The sequence below is a fragment of the Camelina sativa genome, chromosome 20, assembly GCF_000633955.1.
Source record: "Camelina sativa cultivar DH55 chromosome 20, Cs, whole genome shotgun sequence".
NCBI lineage: Eukaryota > Viridiplantae > Streptophyta > Magnoliopsida > Brassicales > Brassicaceae > Camelina > Camelina sativa.
The window spans coordinates 24,016,458-24,035,402 of NC_025704.1; the positions used below are offsets into that span (position 1 = coordinate 24,016,458).

At 34.4% G+C, this 18,945-nt stretch overlaps 3 protein-coding genes across 3 annotated transcripts; 1 reads left to right on the top strand and 2 right to left on the bottom strand.

Annotated features, from left to right (window-relative positions):
- On the top strand, window positions 3,997-7,218 carry LOC104771564 (glutathione gamma-glutamylcysteinyltransferase 1-like). The gene is made up of 9 exons (XM_010496103.2): window positions 3,997-4,255; window positions 4,393-4,549; window positions 4,640-4,878; window positions 4,958-5,121; window positions 5,223-5,274; window positions 5,541-5,768; window positions 6,150-6,336; window positions 6,459-6,724; window positions 6,954-7,218. Exons 1-9 carry the CDS (start codon window positions 4,181-4,183, stop codon window positions 7,035-7,037), a joined length of 1,452 nt encoding a protein of 483 aa, XP_010494405.1. The 5' UTR covers window positions 3,997-4,180; the 3' UTR covers window positions 7,038-7,218.
- Window positions 7,248-9,611, bottom strand: LOC104771565 (G-box-binding factor 4-like). Its single transcript, XM_010496105.2, has 2 exons — window positions 7,789-9,611; window positions 7,248-7,655 (listed from the first exon to the last, which is right to left on the bottom strand). Exon 1 carries the CDS (start codon window positions 9,472-9,474, stop codon window positions 8,485-8,487), a length of 990 nt encoding a protein of 329 aa, XP_010494407.1. The 5' UTR covers window positions 9,475-9,611; the 3' UTR covers window positions 7,248-7,655; window positions 7,789-8,484.
- On the bottom strand, window positions 12,176-16,911 carry LOC104771566 (serine/threonine protein phosphatase 2A regulatory subunit B''alpha-like). Its single transcript, XM_010496106.2, has 13 exons — window positions 16,384-16,911; window positions 16,043-16,285; window positions 15,629-15,734; window positions 15,427-15,526; window positions 15,106-15,211; window positions 14,888-14,978; window positions 14,401-14,542; window positions 14,008-14,155; window positions 13,784-13,893; window positions 13,205-13,361; window positions 12,995-13,120; window positions 12,627-12,783; window positions 12,176-12,466 (listed from the first exon to the last, which is right to left on the bottom strand). Exons 1-12 carry the CDS (start codon window positions 16,531-16,533, stop codon window positions 12,643-12,645), a joined length of 1,620 nt encoding a protein of 539 aa, XP_010494408.1. The 5' UTR covers window positions 16,534-16,911; the 3' UTR covers window positions 12,176-12,466; window positions 12,627-12,642.

An 18,945-nucleotide genomic window follows, 5' to 3' on the forward strand; every position in this document is an offset into this window, starting at 1 on the left:
TAGATAAAACATAAAATAAAAATTATATGCCCTGCAGTGTACCACGGGTTAAAATCTAGATCTTTAACAAATTTGTGTACACAATTTAGGCCCTTAGTTATATGATATACTAGTTTAGATATAAAAAGTATTTCGAAAAAAGATATAAAAAGTATTAATCATATATATTGGTCAAGGTTAAAAAAATACTAACAAAAATAAATGTTACCATCACCACTCACCACTGATGCCTCCACCACCCAAGCAAGGGATGCCCAGATCATGCGGTGATCACGACCACAATCTTCAAACTCACTGCTAAAAGTGCATTCATCGACTTCTCCTACACCAATATCAACAAAGATGGCACCAATATGGGCGGAGAAGTTTTTGTAATTCAACCTAGACGTCCTCCTTCTACCCCAACTGACAACAACGAGGATAACTAAGCGCGGACCAACATATGCATTATTTCTCTAAATAATCATATGGTTTAGTAGTTCTATTAAGTAATGGTCCCTAATTTGCTTTAGAAACTTTGTGTTTTATCTTTCTGTTTTATGTTTAATCTCCTAATTTGTTTTCATGTTGTAATGGGCTTTGACCTTCTAGATCGTAATTAAGTTTTCTATTCATGTATATATATATAACTAGGTGGTAGCCCAGACGTTGCGTGGTTGTTATGTAATGCTATTTTATTTTGAAGAAATAACATTAATTAACATGTTACTATTATTTTGGTTTTTTTTGTACATCAAAATATTTTACTTATGTTTTGCTTATATTTTACATAGATTTTGCTTATTTTTGTTAATTTATTTTTTCTTATTAAAATATATGTAAAAATATGAACTTGTCATATTGGGCCATGAGCTTATATATATGTTAAACCGTCTTAAATTTGTTATCGTTTCAGCAATAAATCTAATATATTGCATTGATAATGATATCTTGCATTTTAAATGTTTGACTTTTTGGGTTCTTATTATGTTTGAAAATATAAATAGAATAATATATGGATTTAAATTACAACTTTTTACAATCTATAATTTTTAAATTATTTTATTTTGATGTTTAGTTATTAAAATAAATGATAAAAAGGAAAAATAAAATAAAATTCTGGAATAATATGACTCATACATTTTTAATATAAATCTATAAAAGATGAGTAATAATGTATTTGAGTTTGATTTTTTAATTATAATTGAAATTAACGAAAATAAATAATTATAAAATAAGAAAATGAAAAATATTAAAAAGAGGACTGTTTATGTGTCAACTTCTTAGAGCATGAGTTTAGAAAAAAATTTACTTTATTATATAAGATGTGTTTTATGCCTACAAATTAAAAATTTTAATGTTTTTGCTCCAGGTCCATCATAACAATGAGCCGGGCCTGACACCCGTTTGTAAGTAAATAATATATATATATATATATATATATATATATATTTATAATATTACAAATAATAATAGTTGTGGTATTTATTAAAATGGTAAGAGTTTATTATGTAAATCTTTATATCAGCAAATGTATTTTCGCTTTAATAAGTAGGAGACATATAAAATAATATTATATACAATATTAATAAATAAAAGTAGAAAACATTACATGATAATATGAATGTACTTATAAATAATAGAGAAACACATACAAACTAAATAATAAAGTTACTTGCAAAATATTAAATTTCTTAATAAAATTGTTCAGATAGTTTTCCAAGAATGCAACCTAAAAAAATTCGTGTCCATGCATTTGGACAATTTTTCTACTTGGTGCATATAATCAAAGATTGATAGTATTTCTAGGAAATCAAAACTCTTTAGTATTGAAAAATCTAGCTGAGTCCTTAGCTTTTGATGGCTAGGGATACCACTCAAAATACAATATTACAATAGCGTGATAAAACCAATTCATACAAGAGAATTTGTTAGAAATACTCTTTTTGATATACCCTTTTTTTGGCCATTTTTATTTTTGTCATCCTTTATTTTTTAATGACCATTTTACTCTTACATGAAAAATATTTTAATCAATAAAATGAAAAACAAAATTTTCCCGCCAAAAAAAAATTCCCGCCAAAAAGATTTTTGTCAAAAGAAATTTGACAAAAAATTTGAAAAAAAAAAATTTCTTTCCAAAAACAAATTTACAAGGCTTTTATAAAGTTTTAAACGATTTAAAAACCTTATAAAAGTCTTATAAAACTTTATAAAACCTTTGTAAATGCCTTATAAAAACCTAATACGAAAATCTTTAAGAAGCCTTTTAAAAACTATTTAAAAATCTTATAAACGCTTTTACATGGTTTATAAAAGGTTTTTGAAAAGTTTTTAAAAGCATTTACAAGGTTTTTATAAGGTATAAATTTCAATTTTTGCGGAAAATCCAATTTCATAATTTTGACGGGAATTTTTTTCGATTTTGGTGACTATACATTTTTGTTGTCAATTAAAAGAAAGGGTAATTTGGTCATTTTGTACATAAAGAGTGGTAGTTTTGAAAATAGTCAATATAGATGGATATTAAAAAAAAAAAGACATGAAAAAGGGGTATTTTTTAGAATGTCCATTCATACAAGGAAAAATTGCACTCTAGCACACTTTTTATACATTTTATATCACTATGACACACTTCTTGATCATGTGACAATTTTTAATAAGAAATTGACATATATACCCTTAACAAAAATCTAACCTACTTCCATTTCACTTTCTCAATACTTTATTACATATATATCTATAAAAATCATAATAACCATAAAGTAAAAAGAGGAAGTAGTAGAGATCTATGTTTATGGATAATCATTTTGAATAAAATCAGAATTCTATCACCAAGGGTGATTATGTTATTTTTGGTTGGTTAAATTAGAAATTGAGATTCCTTAGAGATTTATGGTTTGTGTACATTGGTATCCATAGAACAAGATCCACATGATCTCATCCATAATTATAACCACCGTTAACCTTTGTTCATTAAATTTGAAGCTCTCGTTTGATTTTTTAAGTTTAGGTTAATTCTTCCAATCTGTTTATGTGTAAGTTATAGTGTTGAGAGATTATTATTTTAGAAATCCATGTGGACAGAGGTTATGGAATCCATGTGATAGGATCGGTTGTTCACATATTCTCAGAGTTTTTCATTTACATTTTTTTGCTTAGTGTCTAGTGTTTAGGGCAGGAATTTTGGAATCTATGTGGATAGGTTTATTTGGATAGGAGTTTTGGAATCCATGTGGATATGGTCATTTGGTCAGATATTTTGGAATCCATGTGGATAGGGTCACTTGGTCAAATATACACTCTCTATTAACACAAATACTCCGAAAAAAAACTTATACATAGATTGAAAGAATTTAATGCTTTAATTGATGATACTCATACATAGATTAGGAAGAATATAATTAGTACCAAGATAGATACATAGACAAGAGACTATGATTATGTAGTGCTGGTGGTGGTGAAGGGCCAAAAGAGAGAGAAAAATGAGAAAGAACACACAACTAAGAGAAGAATAAAAAAAACATGGAGTGAAAAAGAGAGAAGAAAAATAAGAGAAAAAACAAGAAATGAAGAGAGAGAGAAGAATGAGAAAAAGACAAACATATTTGATATGATTATTTTCTTTGTTGATTTTAGTATGGATATAATAGTCATAATATTTAATGAATAGTAGAAAAAATGATGTAAAAGTGTTCTAATAGCAAAAAATGTGTAAAGTGAAGTGTGCTATTATGTAAATCTCCCTTCATACAATATGAAGAAATACCTTATATTGGTTTCATAGTAAAAACCGAACCAAATATATGCAAGTATACTAATCATACTAAACTGAACCGAACCGAACCGAACCGAACCAAACCAGATGGTTTTGATGGGTCACTAACGGCTTTTGCACGTTTTGATTTGACCAAGTGAGTGAGAGAGAAAGAGCATTGACATCAAAAATGACACACGAGAGTTGGAATATTATTATTATTATATATATAAAAAGGATCGTCGTACCAATTTCGAATCACAACGCCGAAAGTTTTAAAACGAGAGAGAGAGAGTTGGTAAAGTTGGTGTTGTTTTCGAATCCATCCATTCCACTAAACGAATCTTCCAGAACAAAAGAGATTTGCGTTCTCTCTGTAAATATCTCTCTCAGTACTGTACATATATATATATATATATAGAGACTAAACCAATCCTTGCAAAAATGGCCATGGCGAGTTTATATCGGAGATCTCTTCCTTCTCCTCCGGCTATTGACTTTTCTTCCGCCGAAGGCAAGGTACGTTTACTAGATCGATCATGCTATCTTTTATTTCATGGATTCTGATTGTAAATTTAGGGTTTTCGCGATTTAGTTACGATCTCATCTCCCCAATCTCGATTTTGAAATTGTAATTATTATTTTTGTGGCGGCAGCTGATATTCAATGAAGCGCTTCAGAAAGGAACAATGGAAGGATTTTTCAGGTTGATTTCTTATTTCCAGACTCAATCTGAACCTGCGTATTGTGGTTTGGCTAGCCTTGCAGTCGTGTTGAATGCTCTTTCTATTGATCCTGGTCGTAAATGGAAAGGTATGATGACTATAGAGATTTATTAAAGTTTTAGTATAAGAGAAGCAGGATCTGTTCTAGCTTAGGTGACTCACATTAGTTTAATGATAGGGCCTTGGAGGTGGTTTGATGAATCAATGCTTGACTGCTGCGAGCCACTTGAAGTAGTTAAGGAAAAGGGTATCTCGTTTGGGAAAGTTGTCTGTTTGGCTCATTGTTCTGGAGCAAAAGTTGAGGCTTTCCGGACGAGTCAGAGCAGCATTGATGAGTTCCGTGAATTGGTCGAGAAATGCACTCGTTCTGAGAATTGTCATATGATTTCAACGTATTACAGAGGCGTATTTAAGCAGGTAACTTCTAGTGGTAAATTTGTAAAGTTTTTAGTGAGTTTGCCATGTTGATTCAGGATTCTAACGAATCTTATCGCAGACTGGGTCTGGTCACTTTTCACCTATTGGTGGCTATAATGCTGAGAGAGATATGGCTTTGATTCTTGATACCGCTCGTTTCAAGTATCCTCCTCACTGGGTTCCTCTTGAACTTCTTTGGGAAGCTATGGACAGCATTGATAAGTCTACAGGGAAACATAGAGGGTACATGATCATTTCCTATCTTTTTCTTAAGTTTTTAACTGTTTCATGGATGTAATTGTTTTTATAGAATCTGGTCTGATGTTTTTGTGTGTTGTTACCAGGTTCATGCTCATATCTAGACCTCACAGAGAACCCGGATTACTATATACTCTGGTATGTTGCATACAATATGGTTCTCTTTGTGTTTTTGTTAATAGTTTGTTTTTCCTTTTCTGCTTCTGTAAATGCGTTTTTCTCACAAGTCAGAACCTTTGCTGCTTTGATGTGAATGTGAATTTGATTCACCTTGCTCAAAACTTAAAGAGAACCTCTCTTCCCTATGTATTGAATGAACTTCAGATCCTTAGTACATATCATCAGTATTTTGGTGATAAAAAATCTTGTGGATTGGTGATAAATTTTCTTATATATTTTCCCAGAGCTGCAAGGATGAAAGCTGGATCGACACAGCCAAGTATTTGAAGGAAGATGTTCCTCGTCTTGTAAGTTCACAGAATGTAGATTCTGTTGAAAAAATCATATCAGTTGTGTTCAAATCACTTCCATCAAATTTCAACCAATTCATCAGATGGGTGGCTGAGATCCGAATTACAGAGGACTCCAACAAACATCTCAGCGCAGAGGAGAAATCGAGGCTGAACCTAAAGGTATTTTCAGTATAGATTCTTCAACGTCAAGGTTACAGAAACCCAAAGTTGCATGAAAATGACTGTTCATCCCTTTGAATAACACTGACTACTGGGAAATGACACTATGAAAAAGGGCATATATCATTGCACTTTGTTTCGCATAAAGCTGTGGTTATCATATGTGATACAATTACAGTAAAAGTGTATATTTTCCTCATTGATGATTAGCACTTTCTGTTCATCTCTCTAAATTGTTGGTTTGTGTGACGCATAATTTGAAGTAGGAGCATTCTTTTTCCTCTAAAAATACGATCGTTGGTTCATTTTCCGGCGATACCGTTGCCGTTCTTTAGATGCTCTTGACTTTGAACCGTCTAATCTTAAGTTAATCTACTGCAGGAATTGGTGCTGAAAGAAGTGCACGAAACTGAACTGTTCAAACACATCAGTAAGTTCCTATCCTCAGTGTGTTATGAAGACTGTCTGACATATACTGCTGCAATGGCCTGTTGCCAAGGAGCTGAAATCTTATCCGGATGCTCATCAAAGAAGTTCTGTTGTCGGGAAACTTGTGTGAAGATCAAAGGTATGTCGCTATCACGCTATGTTGATTCTTATACTAAGTTGACCTTTTAGGTTGCTGTTAGATCAGGCTTGACCAGACTTGAAGTAGTAATTTCAGCTGTTAATTTTTGTTTCCCCATCAAGGTCCTGGTGACAATGAAGGCACGGTGGTGACCGGAGTTGTGGTGCGAGACGGGAATGAACAAAAGGTAGATCTACTGGTGCCATCAACCAAAACTGACTGTGAATGTGGTCCGGAAGCAAATTATCCAGCAGGAAACGATGTGTTCACTGCACTGCTGTTGGCTTTACCTCCACAGACATGGTCAGGGATCAAAGACCAAGCTTTGATGGAAGAGATGAAGCAGCTCATTTCCGTGGCTTCCCTCCCAACTCTGCTTCAAGAAGAGGTAACTTATTTACCAATTCTATTTCGGTCAAGAGTCACTGTTCTATCTCTAGTGGAACATGTGTAAGATCTTTTTAATCCTGAGGATATATACGAGTCTTTCGGAGCAGCAACAATAGACTAAACCTAAGTAGAGTGAGAGTGACTATTTTTTGGAGTTCATCTTTAGGATATTGCTAAATATGTGATAAGCAGATGAGTAACATTGGTGAATTTTGGGGTAATTACAGGTATTGCATCTTCGACGGCAACTTCAGCTGCTAAAACGATGCCAAGAGAACAAGGAAGAGGATGATCTCGCTGCTCCTGCCTAGTAATTCATCGTCCCTGACTCACTCTCTTCCACCATTTGATACCCACGTTCTCAAACCCTAACGTTTAGAAAATCTCTTTGTTATCTGTATGATTCAAACTCTGCATCTTCATACAATGAAAGATATTTGTATACGCAATTTTATAAACTGCTAATCATAATAAAGTTAAGAATCATATTCATCTCGCTCTAGTGCAAATTATGAATCAACTACGAAGAAACAAGTATATAAAACAAAAGTATCCTTACTACACATCATATTCAAGAAGACCACATGGGACCCTTATACAAATCTATAGTAAAATCAAACCTATTCAATGTAAATGTTATAAGCGGCTGATGACCAAGACATGCTCTAAAATTTGCAATGTGCAAGTGGCAGTACCGATCAACTGACCAGATACTAGACGTGAATGAAATCCATTGCCTTCCTTTCTGGAAGAATGTTAAAAGAATGTCGTAAAGCTCGCCCCTTTTATGAATAAGTCACGAATCTTCCAGTGTAAGATTACTGTCCTCTGTAACTGCTCCGGTGAACGATGGCTATGGTGGGTTTGTATCAGCCATTTACTTTTCTTCTTCCGCAGATGGCAGATACGTACAGGTCATGTTTGGTTCTCTATTAATTAATATAAGAAGTCATATAAGTGGTTCAGAAAGGCCCTATGAAAGTTGTTGATTTTGAGACAAATTTCAAGGAAGCAGGTTCAGAAAGGCACTAAGGAAGGAGATATACTAGATTCAGATTTTACTTTTTTGGAGATAACGCAGTCTGAAGTCTGAACCGGCGTTTTGTGGTTTGGCTAGACTTTCAGTGGTCTTGAATGCCCTTGAATTCTCAGTGTTCATCAAAAGGTATACTAGATTGAGTTTATTTTGCAGTTCACTGCGCTTCTGTTGGCTTTACCTCCACATACATGGCGCATTGGTTTGGGATTAAAGACCAAGCTCTTCAGAACCAAATGAAAGAGCTCGATTCTGTGGGTACTATCTCGACTATGCAGCACGAAGATGTGAGAGTCGAAATCTGTTACCATACAACACGCCTTCAATTCTTCTAAAACAATAATGAACTCCTGAGTCGAGTCTGTGTATTACCTCTGAATATGGGTGGTTACAGCCTTACAGGTATCTCATCTCTGGCACCAACTTCTTCTGCTAAATCGAAAGCCAAGAGAACAAGAAAGTGGAAAATCTCACTTCACTTTGCCAAAGACTTCACTCTTTTCTCTAACCCGAACCGTAATGATTCAAACTCTATTTGCAAAGAGAGAAAGGTTGTGCGCATCCCAAGATCAAGTATGTAACATATGCAATCTATATAATAAGTTATTAACCATAATCATTACACTCTACTGCAGATTATGAATCCCACTCTCAATCACACATAACATACACAAAGTAACCCTTAAAATCCTAAAAATCCTTCAAAAGTCTATACCTTTTTTTCACCATTCCAAAGACCGAATCCTGCGTAAAAACCTCGGTGGTTGCTGCTGCTGCTGCTGCGGTTTCTCGACCACAGGAATCACACACTCCATGAGCTTCTGGTATCTCTCTTTCCTCTTATCTTCAATCTCCTTTGAAAGCAACTCATTCTCTTCCTCAAGCTTCGCAGCCAAAGTTTCCAACTCAACTTGATAAGCTTGTTTCCTCTCTCTAGACCTAGCAGCAGATTCACGATTCTTAATCATCCTTCTCTGTCTCTGTGCAGCTACTTTATCCAATGGCTCAACCATTACTCTAGCTCTCTTCCCTCTCGCTCCACCTACACTACCACCACCACCAGCTCCTATTCCTCCTCCGCCGTAAACATCTAAACCATTCCCAAACGCAACAATCGATCCTTCAACTTTATCAATCATCTGAAACGGATTATGCGGCGGCGCGGAATGATCGAATCCGTAATTCGTCGGCGGCGGAATCTTCACATCCAAATCCTCCGCCGTAACCGCCGCTCCACCTTCGTCTTCCCCCGCAGCTTTCGCTAGAAAATCCTCTAACGTCATTATCTCTTCCTGCGTCTCTTCCTTCATACCTTTCCCTTCTCCAGATACCATATCTCTCCAAACCTCATCAACACTCCTCCCCTCACGCGTCGTCTCCGTTCCTCCTCCGCCGTGATCCACAGCATCAGAAACAACCGTGGTCGGTGCAGGAGAAGCATCCATGAGAGTAATCGAAGCGTCAAGAAGCGAAGACTCCGTCGGTGCAGGTGGATCTGAAGCGAAAGCATCGTGTAAAATACCTTCAACCGTCATCGAAGTAGAACTGTATAATAAACCTCCGTCGTTTCTTCCGCCGTAACCGCCAATAGTGAGATCTCGCATGAACTGTTGTTGAGGAGGTCTTATAGACGAAGAAGAAGAAGAGGGGATACGATGAGATAGATCCGAGTTTCTAGAATTTGAAGAACGCATCACCTGAAATGATGCCATTTGTTTCGTCTTCCTCTCTCGCCGGAATCGGATCACTCGATTTCTTTCTTTCGACTCGGCCAAATTGTGATTTGCAGAGTGATTTTTAGGGGTCTTTTGTGTCGAATTGAGAAACCCTAAAGAGCTTTTGGTAATTTATCCTAAAACTGTAATCTGAAATTGAAAAAAGAGTAACTAAACGCGCACGTTGTGGCGCGTGAGTTTTAATTTTTAGATTTCAAAACGAAAGATGATATTTTTGGCAAAAATGGGGATAAGGTTAAAAAAAATCTTATCCATTTTGATTTTTATTTAACTTTAGGAAACTTTTGTGTGGTGTCATCATAATGTAGTTGCAAAGCTAAAACTTGCATTCAATTATTTTGAGTAGTCATTAAGCCATTATTTAAGGGACTTGGCTACATTAGCTGAATATTATAATAATTGCATTTAAATAAGGTAATTTGGTGACGTTTTAGTTTGACTTGATAGTTGTTTATTTAAAACAGTCGTAACGTTTTCACTTTTCATTTCAAGTTGAAGTTACGAGTTGGTTCTAGTTCATGCTTGTCATTTAGCCGTAGACAAAATGAAAAAAATGAAATATACAAGGTACCGGTATTGGATTTATCTTCCATTGCAAACAAAATTATCAGTGTCGGTCTCAATTAATCAACAAGATATATATAGGATGTGATTAGTGGGGTGTATTAAAACCATGATTTTGGAAAATTTAATGGGATTTAGGAATGATAAATTTTAGGAAAGTTAAATAAAAGTGGAAAACAAAATTATCTCCTCAAATCTTCAAGAATCTCTAAAAATTTATTAAAATTCAAACCCACAAACTGTTTTGAATAAAAGTAGATTTTTAAATCATCAGTTCAATAACAGTGGATTTTAAAACACTTTTTAGAATTCATGATTGAATAACATAAGATTTGTAAATGTTACACAAATCACTTAAAATGTCAAATTGAATACACCCATCTTACAGTTTCATCGAAGACATTGAAAGTCTCTAAATGTTAGGAAAATGATCGTCTTTTGTATAATTGATTTGCATTTTCTAATAATGTTTTAAAAATTGACCACTCTGAAATTTTTCCCGTTATTTATGGTATTGGTATCCATTTGCAACCTACAAAATTACCTATCACTTCCATAAAAGTTTAGCTGAAAAAAAGGTAGCCAAAAGTTACGCATTACTCCAGTTTTTACATTTTTCATTTCCACCAGTTTCCCCAACCCTTCAGAGTACTTTTTGTTACTGTAAAATAAATATTACTCATTCCAGTGTTTTTTGTAAAGGACCTTTTCATGATTTTCATTTTTCAGCTTAAATATGCTTGTTCTTTTTTATGTGGACTGATGAACAAAACTGGAATGAGTAAATAATCTGAATATCATATGCACAAAATTGCTGATAATAAATAAGCATATAAGAAAAGATTTGAACATGCAAACAAGGGGAAAACGGCCTATTCCCCCATAAACTATGTTACTTTATCGTATTTATACACAAGACTTTCATCTGTGCCCATTTTTCCATGAACTACAACAAAATTTGAATATCCTACACGAACTATATAAATCCGGTTAAAACCCACAAATCATATAACGGTGTTACTATGCCGTTAACTAGACGATGATTAGGATGCCACGTGGAGCTACAAAACGACGTTGTTTTGTATATTTTAGGAGAAAACACATTTTTTGAAAAAAATAGCAAAACCGTTAAGCTACTGAAATATTCGTTGTATTTGCAAACGGATATATATTTATATAAACTTGTTGTCGGCTCTTGCTGCTTCGTTGTCGGCTCTACTTGCTGCTTTGTGTGGCTTGGCTTCTCCTCCAAATTTTCGTTTGGATCTATCGGTTTCGTTGTCTTAATTTCAAGATTGTTTCTTGATGTCTATGTTTTGGTTTTAAGCTCCTTTCATGTGCACCTTTCAATTCCCTTTGTTGCTTTTGGATATTTTCAGCCAGTCGACTAGATGAGTAAGGGGGGATTCTCAAATCCAACCCTAATTGCAGTTAATTTCAAATCAGAGAGTCATGAACTGAGATATATATCACCCAATTCAATTTCAATCTCAATTTTAATTTTTGTTTCCCTTTAACAAAAATCAAGTTGAGCTATTAAAGATCGGATAAGAGATATTAATTCGATCTAATCTACCAAAGAAATTCCAGTTTTTGAAATCCATGAAAATGATGAAGAAGCCATGGACCACGGTTTATCGGAAAAGAGAAGGCAAAAACGGCGAAAAGGAATCCTTTTGATTCTTGCGTCGTCCAATATATATATATTTATACTGCTGAGTTAACAACAAAAGTTAAGTGTGGATCAGTTGGTTTTCTGTTAGCTAGTGGTGCATTGGAGGTCATGGCTTCAAATCTTAACTTTGTTATGTTTAATCTTATATTTTTAATTTTTTTATCAGGAAAGCAAAACAATGTCGTTTTGTAACTCCACGTGGCATCCTAATCATCATCTAGTTAACGGCACAATAATACCGTCATATGATTTGTTGATTTTAACCGGATTTATATAGTTTGTGTAGGATATTCAAATTTTGTTGTAGTTCATGGAGGAATAGGTACAGATGAAAGTCTTGTGTATGAATGCGATAAAGTAACATAGTTTATGGGGAATAGGCCGTTTTTCTTGCAAACAAGTTCCAAAATTTGCACCCTTCTCTTCTTCCCAAAAAAAAAAACAAAAGTGTCTTTTTGTACATAGTTCTTTTGATTTAAATTATTAAACCGTTGTTGGTTCCACAAAACACTATAAACCGGCGTATATAAATAATATACACAGATTGAAAAAAGGTCCAACCTGAACAAACCTAAGGAAGACAAATATTTCACGAAATAACACAGCCCAATGCGTTGTGGACGCAATCTCTGGGTGAAACGGACAGGCTTTTGTGCTTGTCTGCGAGACGATCTCGAGACTGTTACGGGCTAAGAGATCCAACCTCTTCTTCTTCTTGATACCGAAAAACTAGCAAAACAAAAAAAAAACAAACAAAGAAAGTGTCTTAAGGAAAGGAACAAGCTTTATTTTCATGGGAGCATCTCTCTGGTTACACATGAATTCGCCAGTTTATACATACATTGATATGTTTGGAACTCTGATGTTTAGCAGTGTGGAGCAAAAGTACCTCTTATGAGTGTCACTTAAAATGGAGATTCGAGTGGTTCATCCCAAACATCTGCACTCCCATTCGAGACTTCCTCCACATCTTCCTCCATTGACAACCGTACATACTCTCTCTGAGCAAATCGGTCCCATTCTGTCAATGTTGGATTCTCGCGTTCCTGTCAAATAGAAACAAACTTGATTTAGAAGTAGCAGGGATTGCAACAGCTACAACCGACTGCGGTAGAAGTTGGGTTAGCTAAATCTAACACAATGTTTCATAGTTTTCTCCGGCGTTATGATAGTGGTTTTCGCAAGTTGTCAACAGATATTAAACCAAGGATTGAATAACACAAAGGGAAGAAAACTCTACAGAAAAACTTGGATTACCTGGCGAATGAGAAACGGGTCACGAGTTTCAAATGCCATGAATTTGTTCAGGTTAAAGAGTATATTGAAAATATTTCCAGAAAGTTTAGATGCTTTCAGATCCTGGAGTGTGATGCAGTTCTCCTTCTGAAAGAGTCATTTTTCAAATAAGAAAAAAAAAAAACAGAACAGCCAGGAATATCAAAAGACCATGTTATGGTTCAAACTTGCCTCTGGTTTAATCATGTCGAATATTTGACATAGGATATCTTCAAAGAGTACAGGTTCCTGGGTTATACACTCCATGCGATGCAGCTGCTCTTCGTAGAAAAATTGCATTTCGTTGGGAGTGATCACCCCATCACCAACCAGGTCTATGCACTTGAACCTGTAAAGATGGTTTTAATCAATATCAAGGGAAAAACACAAAGCAGCCAAGATTCTATGTTTAACATCCATGGGGGATAAATGAGCATACCAGCGAGGTATGCCCTCATATCAGCGGTTCAATAGAAAGCATTCTAGGTTCATGAGATTCAAATGAAAAACAAGGTACAGATCGCTACCCAGACTAATGTTTTAGTTTCAATATGGGTATTTGATGCTCATGTAATAATGGTACTATGTAATGTTAAGTGAATTCCAAATCTCAGGTCAACATTGTTTCATCATGAAGGGCCACATATGCCACAAGTTTTGGCTCAGCAGTTATACATTTATAGTGACACACTGTGAGCTAAGCAGCTTAAGGAAAAATTGGCCGAAGAGAAGTCGTTACAGAACAAAGAGAAGAAGGGAAGAGACGTGTACCAATACTCAAGACTAGGCTCAGATGACTTATCCTCCTCAGCGAGAATGAAGTATGCAAAATCTTCATAACTCATCTTCCCCTCAACTTTGCTTGTAAATTTCCTAGGGACCTAAGTGCGAGACAGCCGTAATTTTAGTCAAGGGAGAGTTAAAGACATCCCATTTGACAACAATTAAGTTTCGAAAAAAGAGTGTTCAGTAAAAATTTAACATCTGGAGCCAACCTGTGAAAATATTCTGTCGACAATCCTGTAGGTAAGAGCATGATTACCATATTTGATGAGATTTTCCTTATCAATAAGGAAATCATGGTCGCCATCGAGTTCCCAAAATCTGCAGTATATAACGTAGAAATGCTCATAGGAGAAGTACCTGAAAAGCAAAGAAAATGTCGTATTGAATGGTCAAATCATGCATGATGTCCTGCCTCAGTATCAATATGAACTACCAATACACTCCTTCCCCTTTATGAGTTTTATGGACTAAGAAACAATATGAAGACCTACGCACCACCCATATTACTCACAATGCTACATGGTTTTCATTATAAAATAAAATTAAAATTGAAATCTTTTTGAAGTACATTTTAAGAAATGATGAAAAGGAAACAAAATCACCTAATAACTTTATTGATGTCATCTTCTTCATCAACTTGTTGCATGGCAGCAATAAGATTCCCACGCTTCAGCTCTCTAAGAGTAATGCAACCAGTACCTGATCTGTTTATGTAGTAAAAGATTCTGTAGATGACGGTCTCAGCTGGGTAGACGGAATAGAATACAGTGATGAATGAAACAAGGACAGGAAAAGAATAGAATTTAGTCAATAGATGTATAAAACAGTATGCACATGAAAATATTATATATATATGTGTCATCTCATAACTTTTAAGATATAGTTATAGTAGAAAATGGCCATAGAATTAAAATGGGAAGAATAATTTTCCTAGGCCTAACGAGGCAGCTAAAGGTGTCACTTTCAAGTTCATCAGAGATGTGGAAAGAAATTGTACGAACGTCTTATTCTACATATAAAACAGACATTCCGGTAGAACTATAGAAATTAAACACCAAGACATCAATGTTTTATAAACCAAGCTCTTACCATATCTTTCTTGAAACTCAGGAGTATTCCTGAGGAATTCCAAGCCAGGATGAGTTGCCAGAAGCTCATCAAGAACTGGTTTGAAGTCAGCCTATCCCAAATCCAAGAAAATAAATAAGCCGTCAGGACAGTGGACTAAAGAAATGAAGAGAGACGATAATCTTTGGTAAGCAAATCGAAACAGCAGCGAAGAATTGGGAAAAGAATCAGAAAGAGACCTGTGTAAGGTACTTGCAACCTGGCTGCCTTAAAATATTATATATCTGTGAGGCTAAGTCCATTGCCAACATATGTCCATCAACCCAATATTTGATAAATGCATCCCTGCAGAAAAACATTATATTCAGGAACCAAATATGATGTATTTCAAGATACTAGCTAAAGATAACAAACAAGTATTAAAAGTCTTATGCCACAGTCCAATTCTATTAATGGTGTGCAATTTACCAATGTGTTCTCGTATTAGATTTCATGAATACCTGTGTATATATACACTTGACTACTATTGTTGATATGAAAAAAAGTAAACAATGAGTTACCTTGTAATGATACCGGTGCAACTCGTGTCTATCTTTCTAAATAGTACAGGAGAAAGAAAAGAAGGCAGCTTGCAGACTTCTTTAGTAATGGATTTGAATTCTGCAAACAATAGCAAGAATGTGTATGTAAGATCAACTGTTTGTGTCTATTCCTTACAGAACGGGACTGTGATGTAGAAAAAAGGTTGAATTTAAACATCACCATCCATATGAAGTCCGTCTATATAGTTACTAAAAAATTGATCAACCATGGATATACATTGCTCCCTTAGTTCTTTCGCAGGTGGACGCCCATGTTGGAAGTAAAACTGCATAACATATCAAGGTACAGAAGGGTCAAACAAGAATGTTGAACACTATAATCTAAACCCTTCAACTATGTAACATGTTAACTCGGATTACTAAAACAAACTGACTCGTGGTCATCATTTTGTTCAAAATATTTGTACCTAATCTACTTAAACTAAGAAAGTAGTCTCTATTATATTTGTTCTCATGGTTCTGCATCTACTTAGAAAGCTATTGCAATCTGGTTTCAACTGTCAAGCAAGGAAGTGCTTTCTCCTGTTGTTTGTAAGACATCAATAAGAGGAGCAGTTGGATATAAAAATCAAACCTGAGGAATGAGTTGACGCTTTGGTTCCCTGACTGATTTCAGAGGGGAATGTAGAGAAGAAGGGCTAGCCTTTTGCCTGGAGAAACGAGGAGACCCAGGTGAGCCTCGTGGGGATAGTGGGGGAGTACCACTGTTCATAAACACAGATGGCAATGCACTTCCACAAGCAACATTGAGATTGGTACAATTCTTGGATGCACTAACTGGTGTGCTAGATTTAGCATCATCAATCAAAGACTTGACCTGCATAAAAACATCACACACAAATGAATTGCCAAAAGAGGGTCACATAGAACCGTAACGGAAGTAAGAAGCAGAGGCAAAGGGAATAAGAATAATACCAAACGGCCAGTTTCAGGGAGTGAAAGCCACTGGGAGAAGAGTTCGTCAGCGATATGAGGGTTAGCTTTAAGTGAAACAGGAGACAAACCAGGAAGCTGTAAGAGCTCATGATCCAAAATCTGAGCATCGGTTACACCATCGATATCCATGAAATCTTATAAAACCCTAATTTCTTCCAATAACTTGAAAATCACAGAGAGAGAGTAACTCCAACACGAGAATCCTCAGATTAAATCTTATACAAGTAGCGAAACAAACCACAACGACGAAACTTAAAGAAAATTTCGGAATTCAACAAAAGCAGCTCTGACCAAATCGATGATGAGTCCTCTCCTATACAACGAGTTCTGGTTTCAATTAAAAAAAAAAAAAAAGTTGAGATTGAAGCAGCGAGGTAGAAAGAAGAAACTTGGGAGATCAGTGACCACTGCAATTTCCTCGATCAGTTCGAAAGGGGGAATCCAAGAGTTGGGAAGACGAGAAAAAAGTCGTGCAAAATAAAAAGAGAAAAAAGTAATAAATTTTGATTTTATTATACCTTAAAGAGACTCAGCGGCGGTGACTGGTGTGGTGGTATTTTGTTTTTGTTTTATTTTCAGTTTGAGTCCTCAACTTTGACTACAAAAGAGTCAACCAAATCCAGCATTTTTATCATTTCCCAATTTTGTTCGTTTTGGGTGTTTGTAGACAACAACAGTGTTGACAACGATTAAACCACAAGTCTCTCATTTCTCATACAGTATGTAACAACAAATCGCAGCGATTAATGACAATGATTAGCGGAAACGATCAAGATCAACTTACTTAGGAGGGGAACAAATTTATAAGATTTTATACACTTTTTGTTACAGTGTTTGTTTTCAATATAAAATGAGCATCAAATTTCTAAGATTTTATATAGGGAAAGTTACTAGACTAATCCAAATTAAGGGATTAATTACTAAACTAACTCCTAAAATATAAAGGTTAGATGAGTTATTTTTATACCTAAAATACCCTTTATTGCTTTGTTAGGAAAAAAATAAAATACCAAAATATCCTTAATGATTTTTTCCAGCGATAGGGACAAAAAAATAAAAAAAATCTGCTGTAAGTTATGACAGATTTATAAGTTTATAACAGATTTTATTGTTAATGGCAGATTTTCTTCGGCAGACTTATTTTAGTTGGCAGACTTATTCAAAATGGTTGCGACAGTTTTTCTTTTTTTCAACAGTTTTTTTTCATGACAGATTTATCATTGACGACACAACAGACTTCCTAATACATGACAATTTTTTTATAATTTGTGGCTGATTTTTTTTTGTAGTGGTTGCAGATTTTGTTAAAACGGTGAAAATCTTTCATAACATGGCAGATTTGTTGATTTAAAAATAATTACTAGATTGACGTCTAGTGATAACAGATTTTTTTTTAGTTACAACAGATTTTAATTATTTTACATAAAATCTGTCGAGTGATAGCAGATTTTCTGTTGGGAAATAAAAATTGCTAGTTTGACCTACAGTAATAACATTGGTGTAGCATGTTATGGCAGATTTATTTTATGTTATGACAGATTTTTTTTGTTTCCAAAAATCTGTCTTGTGATAACAGACTATTACAGAGAAAAGTAATTGCTATAATGAGTTTACAGATTTATTTTATGTTGTAACAGATTTATTTTATGTTATACATTTGAAAATAATTTTATTGTAATTTATTTTGTTAATTGACAAAGACGGAACATAAGTTTGAAGAGATTGAATCCTAAACCCTATACTCCAATACCCTAAAGGCCTAAACTACTTGAATTAAAATTTAAATGATAGCTGGTACATTTGTACTTTAATTTTATTTTGATGATTGTTATATATATTGATTATTCTATGAAACAATATTTCATATCTATTTTTTATTTTGTATTTGTAATTGTTTGTTGTCTAATATCAATTTCTATTATAATTTATGTGTATATATAACAATAAAATATTATTTTTTGACATCAACAACAAAATATATAAAGAAAAGGAAATGCTTTTTTAAATTAAAAACCATTAAATTCACCTATTTGTCATCGAATTCATCTCCACCTGCAGCCTAAAGAGTTATGTATTCACAATATTAATGAAGCAATGACTACTGATTTTCAAAAAGTTATAACAATTAACCCAGTTAATAAAAAATACCCTGGATCCATTAGTCTTTTGCGAATCAACATTAGTGTTAAAAATAATTTTATCACTTGGCCATGTAATTTTTGACTCCAACAGTCCAACAACTTCCCGAAGATAGTAAATATCAGAGCTAGACCTAAATACAGTTGATTCTGAGTTAAATGCAGACTTCACAAAAAATGTTGGATTGATTTGTTTGCCCATGCCGGAGAAGGAAGAGGTGGATGTGGAAAAAAAATGTTTGATTGATTTTGTTTTTTTGCCCTATTTCTTTTTCTATTTTTTATGATTAAAAAAAAAAAAATCAAAACTAGGGTTTTTGGTCATTAAACAAAAATGTTGGGTTAATCTAGTTATCCAATCCGATTGAGAGTTATTCTAGTTATTTTCCCCTAAATTTGTGTC

What these genes read in the sequence shown, in the direction of transcription:
- LOC104771564 (XM_010496103.2), top strand. Translation starts at nt 4,181, where the DNA reads ATGGCCATGGCGAGTTTATATCGGAGATCTCTTCCTTCTCCTCCGGCT. An exon ending in TTTCTTCCGCCGAAGGCAAG is followed by an intron (nt 4,256 to 4,392) that starts GTACGTTTACTA and finishes TTGTGGCGGCAG; the next exon opens with CTGATATTCAATGAAGCGCT. An exon ending in TCCTGGTCGTAAATGGAAAG is followed by an intron (nt 4,550 to 4,639) that starts GTATGATGACTA and finishes GTTTAATGATAG; the next exon opens with GGCCTTGGAGGTGGTTTGAT.
- LOC104771565 (XM_010496105.2), bottom strand. Translation starts at nt 9,474, where the DNA reads ATGGCATCATTTCAGGTGATGCGTTCTTCAAATTCTAGAAACTCGGAT.
- LOC104771566 (XM_010496106.2), bottom strand. Translation starts at nt 16,533, where the DNA reads ATGGATATCGATGGTGTAACCGATGCTCAGATTTTGGATCATGAGCTC. An exon ending in AGACGGACTTCATATGGATG is followed by an intron (nt 15,527 to 15,628) that starts GTGATGTTTAAA and finishes TATTGTTTGCAG; the next exon opens with AATTCAAATCCATTACTAAA. An exon ending in TCGACATGATTAAACCAGAG is followed by an intron (nt 13,121 to 13,204) that starts GCAAGTTTGAAC and finishes TGACTCTTTCAG; the next exon opens with AAGGAGAACTGCATCACACT.